This window comes from Dromiciops gliroides, chromosome 2 (assembly GCF_019393635.1).
Source record: "Dromiciops gliroides isolate mDroGli1 chromosome 2, mDroGli1.pri, whole genome shotgun sequence".
NCBI classification, from domain to species: domain Eukaryota; kingdom Metazoa; phylum Chordata; class Mammalia; order Microbiotheria; family Microbiotheriidae; genus Dromiciops; species Dromiciops gliroides.
Genome location: NC_057862.1, coordinates 645,637,505 through 645,663,570, shown reverse-complemented (window position 1 = coordinate 645,663,570; position 26,066 = coordinate 645,637,505). Strand labels below are relative to the sequence as shown.

At 45.4% G+C, this 26,066-nt stretch overlaps 1 protein-coding gene across 1 annotated transcript in view; it reads right to left on the bottom strand.

Annotated features, from left to right (window-relative positions):
• Positions 1 to 26,066, bottom strand: part of JPH3 (junctophilin 3) — a 202,057-nt gene that overhangs the window by 15,866 nt on the left and 160,125 nt on the right. Inside the window, 3 exon segments of the mRNA XM_043982421.1 lie at positions 7,063 to 7,189; positions 9,069 to 9,985; positions 16,352 to 16,476. Of these exon segments, the coding sequence (XP_043838356.1) occupies positions 7,063 to 7,189; positions 9,069 to 9,985; positions 16,352 to 16,476 (1,169 nt within the window).

Sequence of the window (26,066 nt, the reverse complement as noted above, 5' to 3'; positions counted from 1 at the left end):
CGTGTTGAAAGAAGACTTTTGAGATCTGGTGGAGAGGACGGAGACACAGAGCAAACACAGCTTCTCATGGTTAGTGGAACATTGAATGGATCTGGGATTAGGAAACCATTCAGTTTCCCTTTTAAATGGGGGCTGGGCTAGAAATGGATGGAGAAATATTCTGGGCCCACCCGCTTCCTCTAAATCATCCCCTCACCTGAGTCTTTCTGGTTTTCCACAGGTGAGAATGTCCTCACAGCCCACGGGGGGGGGGGGGGGCGGGGCGCGGCTGTGTGGACCAAACTGAGGTTGCGTTCTTGATTGGTTACTGCACATGCCTGGGGGAGGGGCCAGGCAGGAAAGTGAACCCCTCCTGCTTCCTCCCTTCCCAAGCCCAGGGAGGTGGTTAAGTGGCTAGGGTATTGTAGTTGGGGTCAGGAAACCCTAAGTTCTACCTCAGTCACTTTACTAGTTCTTTGACTCTGAGGCAAAGTAACCTCTCTCAGCCTTAGCTTCCTCTTCCATAAAATGGGGATAATAATCCCTTGGTTGTTATGAGGATCAAATGAGATATTTGTAAAATACTTTGCAAACCTTAAAGGGCTATATAAGCATTGGCTATTATTATCATCTCAGACAAACACTTTTCAGACTGCCCCATGCCTGCTAATAATAATGATGATGAAGAAGGAGCAGGAGGAAGAGGAGGAGGAGGAGGAGGGGGGGAGGAGGAGGAGGGGGGGAGGAGGAGGAGGGGGGGGGGGAGGAGGAGGGAGGGGGGGGAGGGGGAAGAGGAGGAGGAGGAAAAGAAACAGAGAAAGGAGTTAAGAAAGAAAGAAAGAAAAAGAAAGAGAGAACATTAATATAGCACTTCCTATGTGCCAGGCATTGTGCTAAAACCTTTAAAATTATCTCATTGATCCTTAAAACAACCCTGGGAGGTAGGTAGGTACAATTATTATATCTATTTTACAGATGGGGAAACCGAGGCAGTTTTTTTAAAGGTGACTTGCCCAGCGTCACACAGCTGGTGAGTGTCTGAGGCTGTATTTGAACCTGGGTCTTCCCGAATCCATGCCTGGTGCTCTATCCACTGAGTCTAACAGATGTGCTAACACCTAGCTCTCCAACAGACGTGCCAATCACTTAGCGGACCTGAGGAATTATTTGAGAAAGGCTATAAAATTGTATAGACAGGAGGGGCTTGCCCAACCAGTTCAATCTTAGATGCCTGGACAGGATGAAGGGCGTGGATTCTAACCACAGTCGACCCATGTTCTCTGGAAATGGGAACCCCCTTCAGGTGCTATGCAGAGAGCTGGGTAAAATCGTGTCCTTCATTCCATCACCAGACGCCTGGCTGGATACTGTTTGTAATAAAACAGGGCCGCTGGACGTGCTGGGGACCATCCGCACCAGGATGGGAGGCTGAGCTAGCCTGGGTGATGATAACTGATAACAAGGCCGTGCCTTTGTTGTGTGTGTCATGGAAACCGCACAGGAGAGTTCCTTGGGGACTCCCCAAGCACCATTCCCCAGGGTCACATGCATTAAAAGAGTAAAGAAGAAAGCTACTGAGCAACAGCCCGGCCAGGACACCTAATTGTTAGGTTAACACCCCTGGGCGTTCATTTGGGGAAAACAAGGCACGGAGGGACGTGGGCGTAGGATGCTTTCAGCCTGCCCCGGCTGGCAGTAGCAGAGCTCACAAACGGGGTCTCAGGCCTGTGATAATGCTCCCGGGGAGGGGGTGGGGGTGGTCGGGGAGAACCTGGCCTGGCGGGGGAAAGAGTTATTTGTCTGCAGAAACTCCACGTGACCGCATCGGGATTGGGAGGGGGTGGGGCCACAGCCCTCTCTGGGAGGCTACTGGAGGTGAGCCCCGCCCTAATGGAAGGGAATACTTTAGCCCCAGCCCTCCTCCGAGGAGGGCAGTAATAAAGGATGCTGCAGCCCTGTAGAGTGGAGCATACGAACACCTATCTGAATGCTCTAGTAAAACACCCAGGATCCTCCTGGTCACGCGAATTTTTGACCCTGTGCCAATGCACACATCACCCTCTCAGACTCAGTTTCCTCATCTGTAAAATGGGGGTAACAAGAGCCCCTACATCGCAGGGTGGTTGTGAGGACTAACTACATGAGATAACACCGGTATCTGTCTTTTAAACGTTGTTGCCTCTTCTCAACCATCAAGTGTCAACTGAGACATCCGAATAGGAATCTTCACACACTCTTTGGGATTATCCCCTCTCAACAAATACACACCAGTTTACACGCACTTTTGAGACTGCAACTCTGCCCGAGATGTTCATGTGGGAGACTCTGTCCTTGGTTCTGGGGATCCATTGACAGAGATTAAATGGCTCCTGCCCTCAAGGTGCTTATAATCTACCAGAGGAGATAACATGTATAGAAATAAAGACAAAAAAAAAGAAAAGAAAGAAAGACAAGGGGAGGGGAAGAATGGAGCCAAGAAGTATCAGGCACAGTGTTCTAAAAGAGACAGACAGATGTGGGGGGCAGGGAATTATAGATGTATTGATTATATAATGAAGATAAATCTCATAAATAATTATAATAGTTTTATAAATATGATTTTAAAAATTACAAAGGCTATTATTACAATAATTGAGGAAGAGGTGTAAAGGACTAAGTGGGTGGCTGTCTAAGTGTAGGGAACTGAATGCTTGCCAGATGGTGTGGCAGGGCAATTGACGGGATATGGTGATGGACAGCCTATGGAGAGTGAGGGAGAAAGAGGAGCCAAAGGCTGCTCTGAGGCTTGAACCTGGAGCCTTGGGCCAATGGTCTTGTTCTCAACAGAAACAGAAAAGTTTGGAGGAGGGTTGGTTGGTTTATAGGGGGAAGGTGGTGAGTTTGGTTTTGAACATTCTAATGTGGGATGTCCATAAGACACTAGGCTAGAGATTCCCAGGAGGCACCGTACCCTGGGAGAGAGAGCTCAGGGCTGCCTTGTCCTGGCCTTTTCTTCTCCCTCTATATTCTCTCCTTGTTATTCTCATTTGTTCCCATGGGTTCAATTATCATCTCGACGCAAATATTCCCAATTCTCTATATCAAACGCTGTTCTGCGTGGGGATCGGCACCTTAAATGGAATGTCTTTGACCCTAAGTCGTGCCCTCTGTGAGGGAGGCGTGTCAGAAGAGAAAACTTCCTGGTCCTCTGATCCACAACCATCTGACCCTGGCTGCCATATTGGATTTCATCATTGCCTCAACTTCATGCATGATGACATCAACTCTAAAACTCATGTTTCCTCAGTTCCTGCCCCCTACTCTGGGGGCACTTCTCTCTCTCTGGTTACAGGGGGTGGTGAGCTCCTCCCTGATCTTCCAACTAAAAAGGGGGCCCAGGGCAGCCACCTCATCATTTCTCATTTGGCTGAAGAACTTCACCACACCCTCTCTCTCCTCCCTCCACTTCCAAAAATCTTTCCCATTCCTGTTTTCTCCTATTAGATTGTGAGCCCTTGAGGGTGGGAACTGTTTCTTGCCTTTCTTTATATTCTCAAAGCATAGCTCAGTGCCTGACACATAGTAGGCACTTACTCCATGCTTATTGACGGATTTAGGGCTACCTCTGCCTTCCCTTGATCCCCACATTCTATTTTCCCTCCTTAATAATCTCATCTATATCTTAGTGACCTAAAGAATTCAAGAAGCTCTTCAACATCCAAACAGAGAACATATTTCTCCATCCTTCACCCTGCCCATCATCGGGCTTGTCTGAAAATAGCCACACAGACACACGACTTCACGGACATATATATCCTAGCTGCTTCGATGAGGAAAATAAAGTTGTAAGTGGAAGCTGGTATTTTGGTCCCAGCCGGCAGAGAGGGGGATGGGAAGGGGGCAACTGCATCTTTGTGTGTAAGTATATGGGGAGGGCAGGAATATTTTAAGAATCAGCCAACTGGCAAGAATGACAGATGGGCACAGAGACTTCAGGTAGGAGCAAAAATAGGCCTGCTTTTCGACAGGACAAATCTCATGGATGCAGCACCTTCTCTGTGAAGATGAGACATGTTCATTCCCCCAGATGGCCTCCCAGAGACTTAGAGAGAGAGAGCGAGAGAGAGAGAGAGAGAGGAAGGAGAAGAAGAAGAAGGAGAAGAAGGAGAAGGAGGAGGAGAAGAAGCAGGAGAAAAAGGAGAAGAAGCAGGAGAAGGAGAAGAAGGAGGAGAAGAAGGAGAAGCAGGAGAAGGAGAAGAAGGAAAAGAAGCAGGAGAAGGAGAAGAAGCAGGAGAAGAAGGAGAAGAAGCAGGAGAAGAAGGAGAAGAAGCAGGAGAAGAAGAAAAAGGAGAAGAAGCAGGAGGAGAAGAAGGAGGAGAAGAAGGAGAAGCAGGAGAAGGAGAAGAAGGAAAAGAAGCAGGAGAAGGAGAAGAAGCAGGAGAAGAAGGAGAAGAAGCAGGAGAAGAAGAAAAAGGAGAAGAAGCAGGAGAAGAAGAAAAAGGAGAAGAAGCAGGAGAAGGAGAAGCAGGAGAAGGAGAAGAAGGAGAAGCAGGAGAAGGAGAAGAAGCAGGAGAAGGAGAAGAAGAAGAAGAAGAAGAAGAAGAAGAAGAAGAAGAAGAAGAAGAAGAAGAAGGAGAAGGAGAAGAAGGGGAAGGAGAAGAAGAAGAAAAATCTCACAAAGAGACAAACAGAGACAGAGAGAAATTGAGAGATAGAGAAAAAAAGAAAACTTTCCCATCGGGATATGGAAGTATCCTGCTGATAAAACAACAACTAAGATTTCAATAGTTCTTGAAGGGTTGAAAAGCATTTTATATAATAACCCTGTAAAGTTGGTCCTATTGTAGCCTCATTTTACAGATAAGGAAACTGAGGACCAAAAGAGGTTAAGGAACTGGTCCAGGATTACATAGCTAGTATAAGTCTGTGGCAGGATTTGAACTCAGGTCTTCCTGATTCCATACCTCGCCATCTATTGAAAGAATGCAAATGTATTTCAGATGGGTTACAGGGGACAAAGCCCAATAAGAACACCATGGTTACTAATAATGATATTCATAATACTATGATAATACAATTATTCATTATAATATATTATTATAAATAATTGTATAATATAATGCATCATATTATAATGGTACTAATAGCTAGCATTTACATAGGACTTTAAGGCTTACAAAACACTTCATGCAAAGTGTCTCATTTGATCTTCACAACAACCCAGGGAGGTAGGTGCTATTATTATCCCCATTTTACAGATGAGGAAACTGAGGCAGACAGAAGGTTAAGTGACTTGCCCAGGGTCACTCTATTAGTAAATGCCTGAGGCCGAATTTAAACTCCAGTCTTTCTGACTGCAGCCACTTAGTGTCTCATGACACACAAGAGAGGGATAAGACCCAAGGAGCCACGGGACCACAAGAAGGGGATCTGCAAAGAGAGGTTTCTTGTTAGCTGAAAACTCTCATTCTACCCTTTGAATGTGCTACCAGGACCCAGGGTCAGGTTCTTTTCTGGTGTGTGACCTGGATGGCCGAGGAGGTGGGAGTGTAACAGATTCATGGAATCACAGCAAGCTTGTTTTACCTGAAGCGGGTCTGAGACATGGAGGGGAAATGAATCACTAATCCTAGTCCTGAGTGTGAAATCAGGAGACCCAGCTTCAGCTCGGGTGTAGACCTAAGTGGGCTATGATGTGGTGAATGGTAAAGCTTAATAATCTTCTGGTAAATGATCAGATGTCATTTTTACAGAATCTAGAATCCAAATGACCAGAAAAGCTCATAATTCCCCCAAAGACTGAAAATTTCTGCCCTCTTCCAAAACGACATCCATCCCCTGTACAATGTTCTTAGAAAGAGTATTGGCTCTGGAGGACTGAGGGATAAAAATCCCATTTCTGAGTGACCTTGGCAAAGTCACTTAACTTGTAGGGGCCTCAATTTCCTCATCAGCAAAATGAGGTGGTTGGACTAAATGACCTCTAAGGTCGCTTCCAGCCAGAGGTCTAGGATTCTTTGATAACTAATGGTCATCCTGGAGCCCCAAAATATTCTGTACTGATCACGAGCAGTTATTCTAAAGTGGCGATCCACATGTGATCTCTCAGTTAACCAAAATATTTGGCCAACCAGAATATTCCATTTCTTATGCTGGATTAAATTCTGGATTCTGGATATTCTGGATAAATAGGAGTATGAATTTGTAGGTAACCATGGTGTAGGGGATGATAACATAGAGAGGCAGAAGCCAGAACATATGAAGGTCACCATTCCTGCTCTTCAGAACCTGGCATTCAGTGTAGGTAGAGTGCTGGATTTGGATTCAGGAAGACCCAAGTTCAAATCCTGCCTCTGAGACTTATTTGTGGTGTGATTCTGAGCAAGTAACTTATTCTCTCTGAGCCTTGGAAGTCCTGCAACTGGATCAAACAAATCTTGCTGTCAAGCTGTGGGTTTGCAGGTGAACATTAGCTATAGGTCCTTGTTATGTGCCCAAGGAACTAATGGGGAAGCTCTCTCTGGCAGCTGCAATTGGAGTATCTGGTCTGAGAACCTGAGCCCTTCTCTCATTCCCTTCTCTCCCAATAAAAAGCAAGTATGAGCCTTAGGCTCCTTATCTGTAAAATGGGGATAATGACATGTCACATTCTGTTTCACAATGCTGTTGTAAGGGTCAAATAAGGTGAGGTGGATATAGTGCTGGGCAGACCATAATGCACTACATAAATGCCAGTTACTATTATTTTTGATCCAGGGACCACATCCTGATGTGTTTTATTGGACTAGTGCTTGAACCTGGGGAGGGTGCAGGGAACAAGATGTGGTTAAATGCCATTCCCACTTCGGGTAGTATATGAACCATTCTACTACCTTTTGAGACTATACCAGTAGATAAGCCATCCCACCTCTTTATTTCTCCAACTGAAATGCAAACCATCCTACTACCTAAAGACTATACCCATGAGTAAGCCATCCCACCTCTTCCTCATTGCTTCAGCTGAAACACAAAAACCATCCCACTACCTTCAAGACTATCTATACCAATGGGTAAGCCATCCCACCTCCTCATTTCTCCAATTGAAGTGCAAACCATCCCACTTACCTTTGGTCTCTCTCTGAGCCCCATGGAGGGCCACGGCAAATGTATCCTTGCATCCTCTGAACACTTGAGAAGTATAGCTCCCATTTCTATGGGGTTCTAAGGTTTGTGAAGTGCTTTCAGCACAAGCCTGAGAGGTAAGTAGTGCAAGTATTATTATTCCCCATTTCACAGATGAGGAACCTGAGGTTCAGAGAAACTAAGCAATTTGCCCATAGCCACATGGGTAGGAAGTATCAGGGGCAGGGTCTGGACCCAGGTGCTCTGACTCCAAGTCCAGGGCTCATTCCACCAGACCACAATGCCTCAGTTCTTTTTGAGGATTCTCCATATCCATTGGACTCTAAGCTCCATGAGCTCCCCTCCCCACCTCTACCTCTTGAATCCCCTTGCTACTCTCCGGGCTCAGCTCTCAAGAGCTACCTCCTATAGTGGGGCTCTCCTGCTTCCCACTACTGCTAATGCCACCCCAATTTCTATGTGTGAGTGTGTTATCCCTACGCCCAGTAAAATGCAATCCCCTCGAGGGCAGTGGGTATTCCATTTTGGTCTGATGCTTAATAAGTGCTTGGCCTTCCTGGGGCTCCTCACACAGACAATTCCATCTCTTCTATCTATGGCTTTGCTGTGGCCATCCCCTGTGCCTAGAGTGCACTCCCCTCCTCACCTCAGCCTCACAAAATCCCTTACGATCCTCAAGAGCCAGCTCAAACACTATCTTCTACATAATAAGGCTTCCTAGCCTTCTCCCATCTTCCCACAAGATCATATCATCCCTGTGACTCATACCTCTTCAGTACAGGGTTAAGATGTCTCCTGATTGGAGAGAGTGAAGGGTGAATAGTGGAGAGCTCTTCCCAGAACCTGAGAGCACTGGGGGCAACCATCTCCTCATTTCCCACCTGGCTGCCCTCCTAGACTTCATCATGCTTCATTCCCCTGAACATTCTGCCCTTCAGATTTTTTTCATGTGTCATCTTCTACCCTGCCCCCATTAGATCGTAAGCCCCTTGAGGGCAGGAGCTGTCTTTTGCCTTTCTTTGCATTCCCAGAATTTAGCCACAGTGCCTGGCATATAGTAGGTACTTAATAAATGTTTATTGCCTGACTAGCTGATCCTTCTTAACTGCTAGTGCCCTCCCCTTCTTAAATTACCTTCTTGAACTACATTATATATGTAGATGTTGTCTCCCTCAATAAAATGTTGGCTTCTTGAGGGCAGGGACCATTTCATTTATTTTTTTTTTGTCTTTGTATATACTTGCCATTTAGCACAAGACCTGACATATAGGTTTTTATTAGATTTCTTAATAAATGTTTATTGATTGATTGTTGAATTAAATTGAATGAAGGCAGGAACTGTATCTTATCCAAATTTTGAATCTCCCCAATTCACTAGCACAGGGTTCTGTATACAGCAGGTGCCTAATAAAGATTTAATTGCCCACTGGGCAGTTCAGCAGCTTCCTGGTGAAAACAATTTGCTTTCTACACACTGGGTCAGCATTCTTTATGTAATTCCTTTACCTCTACCCTTCTCACTCTGTCTCACAAATTCGGCATACCTCCAGCAGAGTGGGGAAGGAGGAGACTTGATGGATCACACATTAGGAAGTGTGCCTGGGGATGATGAAGGTAGCCAGAAATCCTGGTTAGGCCACTGAGAGGGACATCTATTGGGGAACTCCAAACCTAAGACTGTGTTAATGGAGAGACCAATGTGGTAAAGTGGGAAAAAACAACAACATTAGATCTGGAGTCCAAAGACCTGGGTTTAAATCCTGTCTCTGATCCTTACTACCTGTGTGACCTTGGGCAAATCACTTCCCCTCCCTGGGCCTCAGTGTTCTCATCTGTAAAATGAGGGGTTTGGCCAAGATGTCCTCTGAGGTCCCTTCTCCTTTTAAATCCACGATCCTCTGGGGAAGACTTCCACCATCTGGAGAGCTCCCCCTTGGCCTGGCTCTTCCCCTGAGCTGAAGAAAGAGAGACATGCTGTACTCACTTACCGTACTGGACTTCAGCTCATTCCCATTTTCCTCATCAGATTCTAGTGCAACAGGTAAGGATTTCTGGGGTGGGGAAAAGGTTAAGTCCCATCTCAGTAGCCGGGGCTCGGCTTTGTCCCCGAGCCTTAGATTTTCCAGTTTTTGCACTGTGGGCTCAGCAGAAGACGATGGCCTGAAATTCTCCTTGTTCTGGGCCTTGGACCTCAGTCTCTGCACCCCGAAGGCCCGGTCGTCGGAGCGGTGATCCTCCACCAAGCTCCGGCAGGCCCCGGCTTTACTGTAGTGTCTTTTTTGGGTGTGCACCTCTTGCATATACGAATCCATCCTCATGAGCGGCTTCATCTCCATCTCGTAGTTGCTTAGCTTCTCGTCCAACTCCAACAGCTTGGGGTTTCCTGAGCTGTGGTTGTTGGATCGGTGATGGGAAGTCCATGAGAATGGGGTGGGGGAATCCGCCCACCTCTCCCGGGCCTTGTGGTTCCCCGACGCCGACGAGGACGACGGGTGCTTGTGCCCCGAGCTGCGGCCTCGGTACTCGTCCCCGGGCTGGCAGCTCCGCAGTGCGCCGCTCCGCACCCCTCTCGACCCCCCTACCTTCTCCTCGCTCCAGCTGTTAGGTCTTAGGTAGTCCCCACCCCGGCCCTCCAGCAACATCTGGATCTCCCCGCCACGCTCTTCATCCACGGAGATCTGCCGGGAGAAGTGGGCGCTCTTGTTTCGGGAGGCCGGGACTGGCGGTGGCGTGATGGAGGGGCTGGCAGGGAAGCTCTGGAGAGGGCTGTCGTCGGGGGTGAGGTCGGAAGGGGTTGTGCCTTTCCGGTACAGCTCAGGACTCTCCTGTTGCAAGGGAGTCCCTGTGGAGATCACCTCGATATCATCGCTGGAATTCTGACGCTTTGGCCTCTGACATTCAAGTCCTTGATAGAGGAAGACACGAAGAAGAAACACAAGGTCAAGGTTACCCAGAGAATACTGAGGCAATCTTGCCTCATAAGGACTCAGAGGGTGAGGGCTTGCACAGGGCTGGAAGCAAGGGTGGAATGGGGCAAAGAAGAGTGAGTCACATGGAGCCTGCTAGGGTGACATCAGGGCAAGATTTTAGAGACAACCTACTGGTCGGTCTCCCCCTATTAAATGCCCTAACATCACATGATGGCCTTCTCCCCTGCCCCTTTCACTATGCTGGGGCCTCTTGCCTGAGCTCCAAACAATGATGAATTATCAGTGACATCCACAGCCATGGTTCACCCTCTCTGACCCCAACAATTATTAACAGAAAAGGAGAAAGAGATAAAAAATACTTAAAGTTGGTATGACATCTTTCAAGTCTTCAAATTACTTATCCATTTGCCTTATTCATTTGACCCTTCAATTAGTGACCGCTGCTGTGTCTCTGCAGCTTTTTTTTTTTCATTTAAATTTTGTGTGTGTGTGGGGGGCAATGAGGGTTAAGTGACTTGCTCAAGGTCACACAGCTAGTAAGTGTCAAGAGTCTGAGCCCGGATTTGAACTCGGGTCCTCCTGAATCCAAGGCCGGTGCTTTATCCACTGTGCCACCTAGCTGCCCTGACCCTTCAATTAGTGCTGTGAGAGAAGCAGATCAAGTATTATCATGTCCATGTCACAGATGAGGAAACTGAGGTGCAAAGTGGTATACTAGGAATGAATATTGGATTTATAGTCAGAGCATGTAGATTTAATCCTGGCTCTGACATCTGTGACCCATGTGACCTTGAACAAGTGATTTAATATCTCCAGCCTCCAGTTTCCTCATCTTCAAAATGATGGGATGGGACCTTGATGCCCAAGATCTCTCCTAACTGGAAATCTATTAAGTCACATGACTTGGCCAAGATCACACAGCTAGTTAGTTACAATACAAAGACTTGACTCCCTTCAAGACCACAAGATTACATCACCTCTGGTGCAGGAATGGATGTTCAATCTTAAAACTGGCCCATGCTTTGGCCAACTTACCTGGGATCTCCTCTTTCCCCAGGTCACTCCTGGGTATGTGGGCAGGATGGGCGTGAATGTAGAAATGGGTCATTGAGAATGGCTGGCTAGATTGGAGTAATACTGAAAAGGGCCTTAGTGTTATGGTGGGCCGAAGCTGAGCATGAATCAGTGATGCAGGACTGCCATTGATGAGGCAGGGGGTGAAGACCTAAAAGGAGAGTTTCTATAACTACCCGCTGACTTAGCACACTCAAATCCTTACTAGAGGATGCTTCCATTCTGGGCTTCAGAACTTGGGGGACACAGAGGAAAACTATGAAGGAGAAAAAGAAGATGGTAGAAGGTTCTCTGAGTGAAGATGAAAGAACTGGGGTTATTTGTCCTAGAAAAGGAAAAGTTGGAAGGTGACCATTAGAATGTCAAGGAAGGTTAAGGATCATTAGGACCTCCTCAGACAAGATAGGAGGAAAGGATTTCCAACTGAGGGACAAGGGGTTTTTTGTTGTTCAGTCCTTTCAGTCATGTCCAACTCTCTGTGACCCCATTTGGGGTCAGTGTGTGTGTGTGTGTGCGCGTGCGCATGCGTGTGTATCCTTAGCACTTAGCACCATGCCTGGTACACAGTAGCCTCTTTTTTTTTTCCTTGCTGGGCAATGAGGGTTAAGTGACTTGCCCAGGGTCACACAGCTAGTAAGTGTCAAGTGTCGGAGGCCAGATTTGAACTCAGGTCCTCCTGACTCCAGGGCCGGTGCTTTATCCACTGCACCACCTAGCTGCCCCCCCCACAGTAGGCTCTTAATAAATGTTGAGTGACTAACTGATAAATCAGTGTTCCAGCTCATGGTCAGGGCTTTTATGGTTGAAAGGCACCTTAAAGATCATCTAATTCAACCACCTTATTTCTGAGATGGGGAAACTTTAGCCAAGAGAAGGGGAGTGACTCACCCAAGGCCATGCAGACAGTGGGTGGCAGAGGTGGGATACAGCCTATCTGCTTTGATTCTAGAAGTCCGCTGCTCCCTTATTATACCCCAGGGCCTCTCTCGTTGTCTTTCTCCAGTGTGCCCCTTCCTCCTGCCTCCCTCTACTTGTGGGCTGATAAATGGATTGAACCTGGTTTGCAAAGTGAATGAATGGTTTGCAAAGTGAATGGGCCATTCTAACAGGTGCACAGGAGGCTGGTCCTGATGCCATCCACAGCCCGTCTCCTCTTCCTTCTCTACCCCACCCACCCAATGGCTAAGCCCATAGGAAATGTGGGAAATAGACTGACCTTGAAGTTTATTCTCTTACTTTTGGGGTCCTCTTTCCTCTTATTTCATCCATCCTGGGGTCACAAGGGACCCCAGAAACACCTGCTAGTTCCCAGCAATACTCCTCTAGCTCCCTGCTCTCCCCTCCTATGCCCAGCCAAGCCTTCGCTGCAGCAAATCCATCTCCAGCAATGCAGGGATATCTAAACCCACATATTAGCCAATCCATTTGCCTCTCCCCAGCCCCATGCCATCTGTTCAGGATCTGAGAGCACCGAGTATGTTGCCACTTCTCCATCGCTGCCCTCCTAGTCACACGTGCCATGGCCCCTGCCAAATTTCAGGGGGCAGGAGAGGAAGGGGTGGCCGCTCACTGTGGCCTTTATCTTTAAACCTGCTGCTTAGCCCTGGTGTGCCACAGGTGCTACAGTGCCCCTCAGGGTGGTCAGTGCACCCTCAAGCTCCCAGCCCGGGAAGCCCTGTAGAGCCTGGCCCCTGAGGGAGGGCGCTGGTCACGGCGCCTGGGGAGGGTGCTCGTGAGAGCCCCTGCAGGAGGGTTCTGGTGGCAGCCCTGTGCCACACTGCTCATCTTCAGAATCCTGCCTTTGAGCAGCTCACCCAGCTGGGAAATGATCTTTGGCTAAAATTAGTTCCTGAGCATGTGATATTCCTGGAAGAATCATTGTTAAAATGCAAAACAGTACACGCAGCCTTTACGCTTTGATTCCAGTGTCTTTGTTCCTCTTACTCCTTTCCTGGCACCTCTAAGGCCCCAGAGCTAGCCAGGCCCAAGTCCTCCCTGCCTGCCTCCTGCATCCACAGACCAGTCACCTGACCAAGGTCTGAAGGGGTTGGGGGCAGGGGGGAGAATAAAACACTCTGTGGAAATTGTAAGTGATAGGGCCTCCTTCCTGGCCCCCAAGGCTCCCAACCCATGCAGAGATTATAAAGGTGGAGAAGGATTCACAGGGAGTCACAGGGAGCCCACCAACTTAGGACCCTCAACACTCATAAAACATGGGCTGGATGTCCTAATGAACAAGAGAAGTTATATGTATACTTGTCAGGATGGTTCACCAAGTCATGACTGTCCTGGCCGCTGGACATCATCCCACCCAGCCCCAGCCTGTCCAGAGAGGTTCTGGCCTAAGGCCCAGACTATGGTGAAGCCACCACCACCAAATAAAGACCTCAGCAGAAGGTTTCAGTTGGGGAATGATGGCCTTGTAAAGAGAAACAGAAAAGACAGCGATAGTGGGAAGACCAACCAGGGAACAAATGAAAAGTAAGATAATGATGCATTGTCTAGGATGTCACTTCAGGAGGTGACAGAGAACTGGAAAGATCTCTCAGCGGAAGATGATCTATGGGAGAGGGCCAAGTATCTGTGAAGGTTGTAGGAGTGAGGCCTGGTGAAGCTACTTGGTTCTCCAGGTACCAGGGTGAAACTGTGAGAAAGAAGTGATTTGGGGATTAAATGAGAAGAAGGAAGGAAGGGAGGGAGGGAGGAAGGAATGGAGAGAGGAAGAAGAAAGAGAGGGAGGGAGGGAAGGAAAGGCAGAGAGGGACAGAAAAGAAGAAAGAAAAGAGAAAGGAAGACAGAGGGAAGGATGGGTAAAGGAAGAAGAAGGAAAAGGAAAGATAATCATTAAAATAAGCAGATATCCAAATATAAACAAGTTCAGGAAGAAGATACTAAGAAACAGGATTTGTCTGGTTACTATCTTGTTAAATTTAATGTATACTTTTTTTTTTTGGTAGGGCAATGAGGGTTAAGTGACTTGCCCAAGGTCACACTGCTAGTAAGTGCAAAGTGTCTGAGGCCGGATTTGAACTCAGGTCCTCCTGAATCCAGGGCCCATGCTTTATCCACTGAGCCACCTAGCTGCCCCCAATGTATAATTTTCAAAAACAAAAAGTATATTAAAAAAAAAGTTTCACAATCACTTCTTGTTTTTGTTCTTCTCTATGTGTTTAAACATCTGTGTTTAATGACTGTTAAATTCATCCTAGAAGAGTAAAGAAGGAAAGGTGGGAGGGCGGGGTGCAGTGGTTTGGAAACTTTGTCTGTGAGGAGCCCAGGCTCACTGCGGCCTGCCCTAACGTGGGTTCTTGAGTACTCTCCTAGGTTCTCAAGTGCTCTCCCAAGCTCTTTGCCCACCCAGTGAAGGCCCAGACAAGTGGTCTCTTGGGGAGTCTGTGGGTGCTTAGGTGTGTCTGGGGGCTATGTTTCTGAAGGCCCGAGGCACTCCCAGTACAAAGAGGAGGGAGGCTGAGGGGTTAGGGCTGAGGGGATGAGGGAAGGGAGCCCTAGAGGAGGACTATGGAAGAATGCTGTTTACCTTTTATGAACAATGAGAGAGGCTGTCAGGGAAAGGAAGGCTTGGAGAAAATGGCATGGAGAGATTGTAGAAAAAGAATTACCCCTGGAGTGAGGAGAGACCTGGGTTCAGGTCTTGCTACTGACAAACCCATGTAACCCACCCAGAGTAACTCAAGCCAAAAAGCCTTTATTAAGCACAGTTAAATCACTTAATGTCTCAGTACCGACCCCCTACCCCTCTATTTCTCAGACTGTGGGTTAGTCTCTAAAACTGCACATTACTGGTCTTCACTAGGTAGAGGGAAAGTTATGGCTAGTTCTGTAGTTGGAAAGGGCTTGGGAAGCCCTCTGATTCAACCCCCTCATTTCTGATGAGAACACTTATGCCCAAGGGGGTGATATGACTTGTCCAGGATCACATGTAGTCATTGTCAGAGGTGGGATATGAACCCAGACCATCTCATTCCAATGCCATTGTTCCTTCTGCTGTATGGTACTGCCTCCCTCCCTGAGCAGTTGTTCCCTACACCAATGAGATCAAAGGAGGGAGGTCTGGGCATCTCATCCCAATCAGAGGATTGTGATGTGTGTGAAGTGAGTGTGGAGAAGTGTACACATGTGTGTGTTCATGCACACACATACACACACATATGATGTGAGGAGAAAGGGAGGGGGAGTGCCAATGCAAGTATAATAATCCAGGAAGATGAACACCAGACACTTTTCTGGGCTGCTTACTCCCAACCCAGGAATTACAAATGTCAGCATAAGGTGTTGACAGAAGGAATCTGACAGACCAACAATTCTGTTTGGTTTTCCAAAAGGAACAAGAGGCTTCTACAACGTACAAGGAAACGAGGGGCCGGCTGTGATGAGGACAATGAATAGATTTATAAACAGCACACACAAATGCAGTATGCACAAACATACATGCACACACAATATACACATGTGTGCACACAAACATGTATAGCCATAAAGACACACATATAGGTACTGAACATATACACAAACACAAAAATAAATGTGCATGTACACACAATGCATACCCACAAATGTGTGCACACACAATACACAACAAATGTAGACATAACACACATGGTTTCCACATGTGTGTACATGCATACACAATGAACTCATGCATGTACAACAACACATATAAATGCACAATACAATGCACACACAGACAGGACAATGTACAAATGCATAAACACGCAGTACAAATAAATACACATGGACACACACAAACATGCATGCACACAGTCCCATACAAAGTCACATACATTAACATACATATACATGCACACAGCATATGCTCAATATACAACTACACATAAACTCAGAACATATACATACAATGCATATACCTACACACATACATGTGCACATATGTACACACAAACAGGTACGCGCAAACGCATTTACTCACAGAACACATTAACACAATAAGCACACACAAACACAATGCACACATATACACGTGTATACATATACAAGTATACATGTGCATGCACAAACACATTTGTGCCCCCAAAGCCCATGCACTAACACACGTACACACGCACACACACACGTGGCCTGGACGTACCCTTTGGAGGTAGGAGAGGGAGAAAGGGTCAAAGAGCAGACCCTAGAAGGTGGGATGAGCCATGGGCGATGATGAGCTTATACTGACCCACCAATACCCTGTGGCCTTCTTCCCCCGCCCCGCCCCTCTGCCCCCCCCCCCCCCATCCCGGCCAACTCACCATTTTCCCTGTGCTGGAAGGAAGGCGAGAACTCTTTGGCAGTGATCCTGGCCATCCGAGCTTCTTCTTGGGCTTTTTGAGCCGCGGTGAGAGCTGCCTCCGCCTTGGCCCGGGAGTGAGAGGTCCTACATAAGTGGGAGAGACAGGGGAGATGATGAAGCACGTTCCAGAGCTGCAGCAGGGGAGGAAAGGACCTCACAGGGCGTCAAGCCCTGTGGCTGAGCAGGAGTTCCCTGCAGGATAACCAGAGAAGCGGGCGCCAGTGAAGAATCCCCCGGCCTCAAGAGGTGGCCTGTTCCACCCTGGGGCAGCTTTAAGACTCCGCAAGTTTTTCCCAACATGGAGCTTCCGTCCATTGCCCGGAATCATAGATTTAGAGCAGAGGCACGGAGGCCAGCCTCCTCATTTTATAGACTGGGAAACTGAGGCTCAGAACTTTTAAGGGATTAATTAGTCCAGAGTCGCACAGCTGCTAAGGGTCAGGAGCCTGCACTCTATCCAATACACAGCACTGTCCCACCTTCCCTCCACAATAATGATCATAGGTAACACTGATCTTGTGTGTTAGCCATTTGCAACGTGGTTCCCCCCCCCCCAAAAAAAAATCACAGATGGAGAACTGGAAGGGATCCAGGATGTCCAACCTTCTCATCCTACAGAGGAAGAAACTGAGGAAGGAAGGGGAGGGGTTTGACTGAGGTCACACAGGTAGAAAACATCCGCTGTCCGATGCCCTTTCTCTGCCCCGGGGATGTCCTGGAATGGGTTGGACGTGACCTTGGAGCCCAGATAGAAGAAGCAGTGCCTATTGCTGCCTGCCCTGGCACCTGTTAGGGTATAGAGGCAGGGAGTGACCCGCGTGAACTCTCTCTTCTTCTAAAGAGGTGGGAAGCGAGAACAAAGTCTGCAGGTCAGGCACCGGCAAGGACAGATTCTCTGCCAAGACTGCAGCCTCCCCAGGGGCTTACTGAGGGATGTTCCTAAGAAAGAACTGCAGAGAGCCGAGGGCCCCTGGAGTCACAGAAGTCGAGTCAAGCATTCTTTAAGTACTTACTGTGTGCCAGACTCTGCCCTGGAGTGCTGGAGATACAAAGAAAGGGGTGACTATGGTTCCTGCCCCAAAGGGCTTACATTCTAATGAGGGGGGCAACATACCAATAAATATGCACATTCCATCCATCCATCTATCTATCTATCTATCTATCTATCTATCTGTCTGTCTGTCTGTCTGTCTGTCTGTCTGTCTGTCTGTCTGTCTGTCTGTCTATCCATCCATCTACCTGTCTGTCTGTCTATATATCCATCTATATGTCTATTTATCTATCCATCATCTAGCAATCTAGCCATCATTCATCTATGTATCTATCATCTGTCTTTATCATCCATCCATCTATACACATGCGAATATATAATACTTTATATACATATACATATGCATATGTGTATACACACGATGGCATGTATATAATATGCACATACATATACATTATGGTATACATTATAGACACAATCACATACACATTATGGTCTATACACATTATGGTCTACATTATATATATACACGATTATACATACATAATATACCGCATATGGTATATTAATATGTATTACATAGCACATACATAGTGCATGGTACATACAGATATGTATAGAATATGTAATCACATACATAATACCATACATGACATATAATATCACATATTTTATATTATAGATATTACAAATATACCATATAGTAGATGTGAGATGTAGTGTTATATATCACATAATTTCTATATAAGGCACCCATACCATATGTATGATATACAGTATAATTTATTATATGATATAGTATAAATGACACACATATGTAATGCTTATAATATGGATTATATACCATATGTTGTATATGTGTGTATATATACACATACATACACACACATTGAAATGGAAGGTGATTTCACAGAGGAAGGCAGTAGCGGGGTGGAGGCACCCCGAAAGGCTCCTGTAGAAGGCAGTATCTGAGCTGGGTCTTCAAAGAAGCTGGCAGGCAGAAGTGAGGAGGGAAAACATTCCTTAAATCCAATTTTTGCTGAGCACAGTCTCCTCGATGTCAGGAAAACAGAACCAAAATCTGACCTGACTGGGTGCTAGCGGTGGGGTGGGCTGGATCACTTTAGGGGCCCCATTGGTGAGTGAGGTGCACAAAATGATGCCATCACCAACATCACCACTGTCATTACCAACATACCAAGGTTGTTGTGAGGATGAAATGAGCCGATACACTTTCCATTGTCATCTTACACTATACTACGCTGTGTGAATCCTTTGTAGCAGCCTGTCTGGTCTAGTTAGCATCCCTCAAACACCCAAGGAATGTGCCTATTTCTGTAGCATTGCTGATGCAACTCCTCTGTATCCCCCCACTCCCATCCCCATTCCCCACTGAGGACCCACTACTTCCTTCCCACCTATTTTTCAAGGCCTGTGCTCCATAAAAATAAGAATGATGCCCAGCATTCACAGACTGTTTTAAGGTTTACAAAGGGCCTTACAAATACTCTCATTTTAACCTAGCAACAACCCTGGGAGATAGGTCCTATTATGATCACCATTTTACAGAGAAGGAAACTGAAGCGGACAGAAGTTAAGTGACTTGCCCAGGGTCATGCTACTAATAAATGTCTGAGGCTACATTTGAATTCAGGTCTTTGCTGCTCCAGGTCTAGCATTCTAGCTGCCTTAAATAAGTACCATCTTTTCCATGAAGTGATCCAAGGAAGAAGGTCCAACCTTTCTAGTCTACTTGTGAGCTCTTTCCTCTAACTTAGAATGTCATACCAGGGAGGGAACCTTAGAACACAGAATGTCAGAGGTGGGAGGAGACTTAGAACAACAGAATGTCAGAGATGGGAGGATCCTTAGAATGTCAGAGCTGGGAGAGATCTCAGAACACAGAATGTCAGAGGTGGGAGGGACCTTAGAACAGAGAATGTCAGAGCTGGGAGGAGACTTAGAACAACAGAATGTCAGAGGTGGTAGGATACTTAGAATGTTAGAGCTGGGAGGAACCTTAGAACAGAGAATGTCAGAGGTGGGAGGAGACTTAAAACAACAGAATGTCAGAGGCAGGAGGGTCCAAACAAGACAGACAATTAGAGCTGGAAAGGAACTCAAAAAAACATCTAGTTTAACTTCCTCATCTTCCAGAGGAGGAGACAGGTCCAGGGAAGAGGTCAGGCTTGGCCAAGGTTGAGCTTCCGTTTCCCTTCAGGCAGTCTACAAAGCACAGCTTACCTCCACTCCCCACCCAGGAAAGGGCAGATAAATCCCAGGAAAGGGTTCCTGGACGCAAGCTCCCATGGGCTTATTGGCACCCAGCCCCCTACTCATGTAGCAATCCTGGCACACCCTGCTCCCTCGGCAGCTCCTTGGAAGAATTCTGCCTCTGTGCCATTGAGTTAAAGAAATCCAGACACTTCCCAACACAGGCTTCCATTTCTGATTGAGAGACCTGCTGGGAATAACAACAAAAACGCCCTCCCTTCTCGTCCTGGTCCTGCTTTTTCGGCGTTTCCTCTCATCTTTCCTGAATGAGCAGGGGGGGGAGGGCTGGCAAACCAGCAGGATGCTCACCAGGACTGGTTCCCAGGAGGGCCCAGGCCAGGCCACACAGAGCTATTCCCTGTTTCCTCGGGTGGCTGTGGGCACAATCCCAAAGCCCGGGACAGACTCTCCCTCTCTGCTTTTTTGTCCTAACAAGCCTGGAGCTGGAACCACCACATTTGGAGCAGCTCCTGCTTGAGGGATTGGGGGGGGAGGGTGCTACAGGAGCCCCAACTTCCAGGCTCCCTGACCCCAATTCCTTACAGAGTTATGGTTGCTGTAGCTATTTCTGAGTCCACATGAGGACAAAATCTCTACCAACCACCTAGATCAAGGTTAATAATTAGTCAATCAGTCAACAGGCATCTTTTTTTTTAGTGAGGCAATTGGGGTTAAGTGACTTGCCCAGGGTCACACAGCTAGTAAGTGTTAAGTGTCTGAGGCCGGATTTGAACTCAGGTACTCCAGAATCCAGGGCTGGTGCTTTATCCACTGCACCACCTAGCCGCCCCAACAGGCATTTATTAAGTGCTTACTATATGCCTTAAGTGCTGTCCCTGCCCTGAGGAAACTCACATTCTACTAGGGGAGGGAATACAAAAACAACTCTGTACAAACAAAATACAAACAAGCTAAAGTGGTGATAATGATAACATGTGTTATACATGTTATACATGAAATAAATTGATATCTGATGATAAATCGATAATTATAACCTGTTATACATAAAATAAACTATCTAATAATAAATTGATAACTATAATCTGTTACACACAAAATAAACTGATATCTAATTGATGATAAATCAATAACTATAACCTGTTATACACAAAATAAATTGAAGTTTATGTGAAAGGAGTCAAGTAGCTGGTGGGGAGCACATTTATGAAAGGGGAAAGAACAGGAAAGGCTTTTTGTGGAAGGTGGAATTTAAACTGAATCTTGAAGGAAACCAGAGAAGTAAAGATGAGGTGGAGATGAGCAGCCCAGGCATGGGGTAGCCAATGCAAAGGCTGGGAACTAGGAGACCGGAGAAGGAGTGTGGAGTTCGAGGCACTGGAAATAGGTGGCTGAATGGCAGAGAATATGGAGGGATGTCAAGTGTAAGAAGACTGGAAAGGTAGGCAGCCAGGGGCCAGGTTGTGAAGGGCTTTAAATGCCAAACAAAAGACTTTTCCCTTTTGATCAGAGATTCATTGCGTGGGGGGAGGGGCAATATCAGCAATTACCATGGAAAAGGGAGTCTGGGCAAGTGATCTTGTTCTCAACCCCAACTGTTCCTAGCCATATTACCTTGCCCCATCTTGGGTCCAGAGCTTCATTATCAAGGCCAAATGGAAGGAAGCCACTTTCCCCTCCCTCAGTTCTTGTTTTCTCCTTCTCATCTATCTCCTGCCTTCCCTGTCCAGCTCCAGGAATCTCTTGTCACCCCCTTCTCCCCATCCCCCCAATTTCAAAGGGCTGCAACTTGATAAGGGAGAAAGAACAGTGGATGCATTTTACACTTGGCATCATCTCTGAGCAGTTGTGAGACCTTGGGCAAATCATTCCTTTGATCCTCTCTGGACCCAAGTTTCCTCATCTGTGAAACTGAAGAGTTATGTTGTAGAGGGGTGGATAGCATAAACCCCATTTTCTGTTTCATCTTTGGGATGAAGAAAAATAATTAAGCAAAAAAACCCCAAAAACCCAATACAGAAACTCTGTCTGATAATGTATATGCACTATTTTGTGCTGGTAGTTCCCCACCTTTCTACTATGAGGGAGCATAGGTCTTTTCCTAAGACCTTCACAGAGTTTTCCATTCCACAACGTTCTGCTTCATTTACATTGTTGTAGTCATTGTACATGACGTTCTCTTGGTTCATTTTACCTGTTTGGCTTCATTTTAGGAAGATCCTCCAACATTTCTCTGAATTCCTCATGTTTGTCATTTCTTTCTGCCCAATTGCATTCTGTTGCATTTTTTTTTTTTTAGTGAGGCAATTGGGGTTAAGTGACTTGCCCAGGGTCACACAGCTAGTAAGTGTTAAGTGTCTGAGGCTGGATTTGAACTCAGGTACTCCTGACTCCAGGGCCGGTTGTTGCATTATTTTTAAGCCATTCCCCAATCAATGGGCATCCATTTTGTTTCCTTTGTTACCACAAAGAGTGTGGCTATGAATATTTTGTCCTGTAATAAACCTATCTTTGACTTCCCTGGGGTACATCTGGTAGTAGAATTATTACTAATAATAACTAGTGTGGGCAGCTAGGTGGTGCAGTGGATAAAGCACCAACCCTGGATTTAGGAGGACCTGAGTTCAAATCTGACCTCAGACACTTGACACTTATTAGATGTGTGACCCTGGGCAAGTCACTTAACCCTCATTGCCCTGAAATAACAACAACAACTAGCATTTATATACCACTTAAAGGTTTGCAGAATGCTTTACTAATATGAACTCATTTAATCCTCACAACAACCCTGAGAGGTAGGCACTGTTATTATCCCCATTTTACAGATGAGGAAACTGAGGCAGACAGCAGTGAAGTGCCATGCCCAGGGTCACATAGTTAGTATTTGAGGCTGGATTTAAACTCAGGTCTTCCAGACTTAAGGTCTAGCTCTTTATCCCTTGTGCCACCTTGCTGCCTCCTAAGTATGGAGGGCTTAGTTATTCTTTAAAAAACCCCACACACCTCTTCCTTCATAATAGATAATGAAATCAAGAAAGTTTAAAGCTGTGGCAGCTAGATGGTGCAGTGGATAGAGGAATAAGGAGGACCTGGGTTCAAATCCAGCCTCAGATATTTACAAGGCACATGACTAGTCACTTAACCTCAATCGCCTCCAAAAAAGGAGAAAGTAAGTTTGAAGCTTTCTGTGGCTCCCTACCTCCCCAACAGGGATCAGTGCACCCGCCTCCTCACAAGCTCTCCAATACTGACCATTCCCATCTTTTTTATCTTTGCTTTTCTGTGTGGAGGGGAGCGAAACCATAGTTGTTTTCATTTGCCTTTTTCTTTCTATTACTGATTTCTAGCCTGCCTTCATGTAATGCTTTATAGTTCAGAAAGCTTAAAAAAAACACCAAACCTCTTTATTTCCTTTGTCTACTTGTCTACTGGAAAATAGCTCCGGATGTTTATATCTGTGTCCATTTCCTGTATATCTTAGATATCAAGTTTCATTGATATTTGATTCTATTTCCCCCTTTACTTTCTAATTCTGTTTTCACTGATTTTATTCATACAAAAGGGTTTTTTTTAAATTCCAAGTCAAGTTAATAAGCATTTATTTAGCACCTACTATATACCATGCACTGCACTAGGTGCTGGGGATACAAAGAAAGGCAAAAGATAATCCCTGCCTTTAAGGAGCTCACAGTCTAATGGAGACAAGATGCAAATAACTACATACAAATAAAAGATAGGATAAATTGGGGATAGTCTCAGAGAGAAGACAGTAACATTAAGGAGGAATGAGAAAGGTTTCTTGCAAAAGGGGATACATTTGCTGGGATACTAAGGAGCCAGGAGGTGGAGATAAGCAGGAGGAGAGTTCCTGGCATGAGGGACAGCCAATGAAAATGCCCAGAGTTGGAAGATGAGTGACTTGTTTGCTGAACAGCAAGGAGGTCAGTGTTACTACCTATCAGAGTATGTGGAGGAGAGTAAGGTGAAAGAAGATTAGAATTGAAGGAAGGTGGCGGGGCAGCAGCTAGGTGGTATAGTGGATAAAGCACCAGCCCTGGATTCAGGAGGACCTGAGTTCAAATTTGACCTCAGACACTTGACAATTACTAGCTGTGTAACCCTGGACAAGTCACTTAACCCTCGTTGCCCAACAAAAACAAACAAACAAACAAACAAAAAACAAAAAAAGAAAGAATTGAAGGAAGGGTCTGGGCTATTTAAATGCCAAACAGAATATTTTTTATTTGATCCTGGAAATACTAGGGAACCTCTGGAGTTTATTGAATAGAGGGGTGATATGGTCAGACCTTCAATTTAGGAAGATCAGTTTGACAGCTGAATGGGAAATAGATAAGTGTAGAAATGGAACCCAAACCATCTATATCTATCTATCTATCTATCTATCTATCTATCTATCTATCTATCTATCTATCTATCTATCTATCTATCTATCTATCTATCTATCTATCATTTCTTCTCTCTCCATTGTTTGGTTAATTTTCCCTGTAGACATAGTTGTGAAAGGTACTTGATCGCCTTCTCTTCTAATATTTTTTATTGTGTCACTTTTTCTATTCAGATCAAGTATCCATTCTGAGCTTACATACCACTTAAAGCTTATTGTGGTATGTGGTATAAGATGTTGGTCTAATTCTAATTTTGGCCAAACTGCTTTCCAGTTTTCTCAGCAGTTCTTATAAAAAAGGGGGGGAGGGGGGAAATTCTTCCAGTAATTGATGATCTTGGGTTGTTTCTTGTTTATCTAATCTGTTCTACTGATCTACTTTTCTACATTTTAACCAGCAGCAAATACTTTCATGACTGAGGCTTCCTAATACAGTTTGAAGGGTGGTAATGATATGTGCTGATATTTTCACACTTCCTTTGGTTTTCTTAAGCTTCTAGACCTTTACCTCTAACAAACGAACTTTTAAATTTTTTTGTCTAGTTCTAAAAAAAATAATACCTGGATAATTAATTTTATTGGTATGGCACTACATATGTAAATGAATTTAAGTAGCAGGAGTGCAGTGGGGAGTAAACTTGTGATTTCCCTGATAAAAGGGAACTCATCTGCAATTTACAGTCCCAGAATTATTTTTTTTTTTTCTGGAGCACCAAGAAGTTCAATCATTTAGTGCACAGGTGATGTAGGTAGCACTGAAACCCAAGTTTTGGTTCTGAATCCAGCCCTTTATCTACTGTGCCTTGATTTTGTCATGGCTGTATCATAAATAGTGACCATCTCACCAATTATTTGTCTCCCTTTATTTCTGTCAAGAGTGTTCTCTGTATTTCTATTTACCCAGGGAGTACCAGATTTCTTAATGCAGTGTTAAGCTATGAAAACATCAAACTTTGGGGGACCCCTGTATGTCTTGTTTTTTGTTTTTTGGTTTTTTTGAGGGCAATGAGGGTTAAGTGACTTGCCCAGGGTCACACAGCTAGTTAAGTGTCAAGTGTCTGAGGCTGGATTTGAACTCAGGTCCTCCTGAATCCAAGGCCAGTGCTTTATCCACTGCGCCACCTAGCTGCCCCGCCCCCTATGTCTTAACAGCTAACTCTCTGCATTTTGTAGTCATTTTGAATGGCATTTCTTTTCTTAGAATTTCTTTCTGACTTTTGTTAGTACTGCATAAAAATGCTGACGTTTTCTGTGGATTTATTTTGAATCCTGCAACTGTTAATGTAGCCATTAGTCATCTCCATTAGTTTTTTTCTCCCATTCTCTGAGGTATGCTAAGTTCACAATTATATCATTTGCAAAATAAGGATAGTTTTACCTCCTCTTTGCTGATATTTATGCTTTTGATTTTGTTTTCTTGCCTTATTGCTATCGCTAACATTTCTAGAGCTGTCAAAACATATGTTAGTGGGTTAGAAATGGGGGCAACTAGGTGGCGCAGTGAATAGAGCACCGGCCCTGGATTCAGGAGGACCTGGGTTTGGATTGGACCTCAGACCCTTGACACTTACTAGCTGTGTGACCCTGGGCAAGTCACTTAACCCCAACTGCCTCACAAACAAAAATTTAATTTAATTTAATTTAAAAAAAAAGAAATGAATTAGGGTAAGGGTTAAAGTATTCTTGCTTTACTTATTTTTGCTAGAAATGTTCCTAGTTTTTTCCCATGGCAAACCATGCTAGCTCTTGATTTTAAATATATACTTTTAACTATATTAAAAGGCCTTTCTATCTTTATGCTTTTTAGAGTTTTTTAAAGTACATGAGTGCTGGATGTTGTTGAAGGATTTTTTTCTGCATCTATCAAAATAATCATGTGGGGTTTGTTCTTTCTGGTTTCTATAATTAATTATGCTAACTGTTTTCCTAATGTTGAACTATCCTTGCATCCTTGGTTTGAATCCAACTTGGGTAGAGTGAATTATCTTCTGGATATATTTCTGGAAGACTCCTTACAAGAATTTTATTTAAAATTTATGCTTCAGT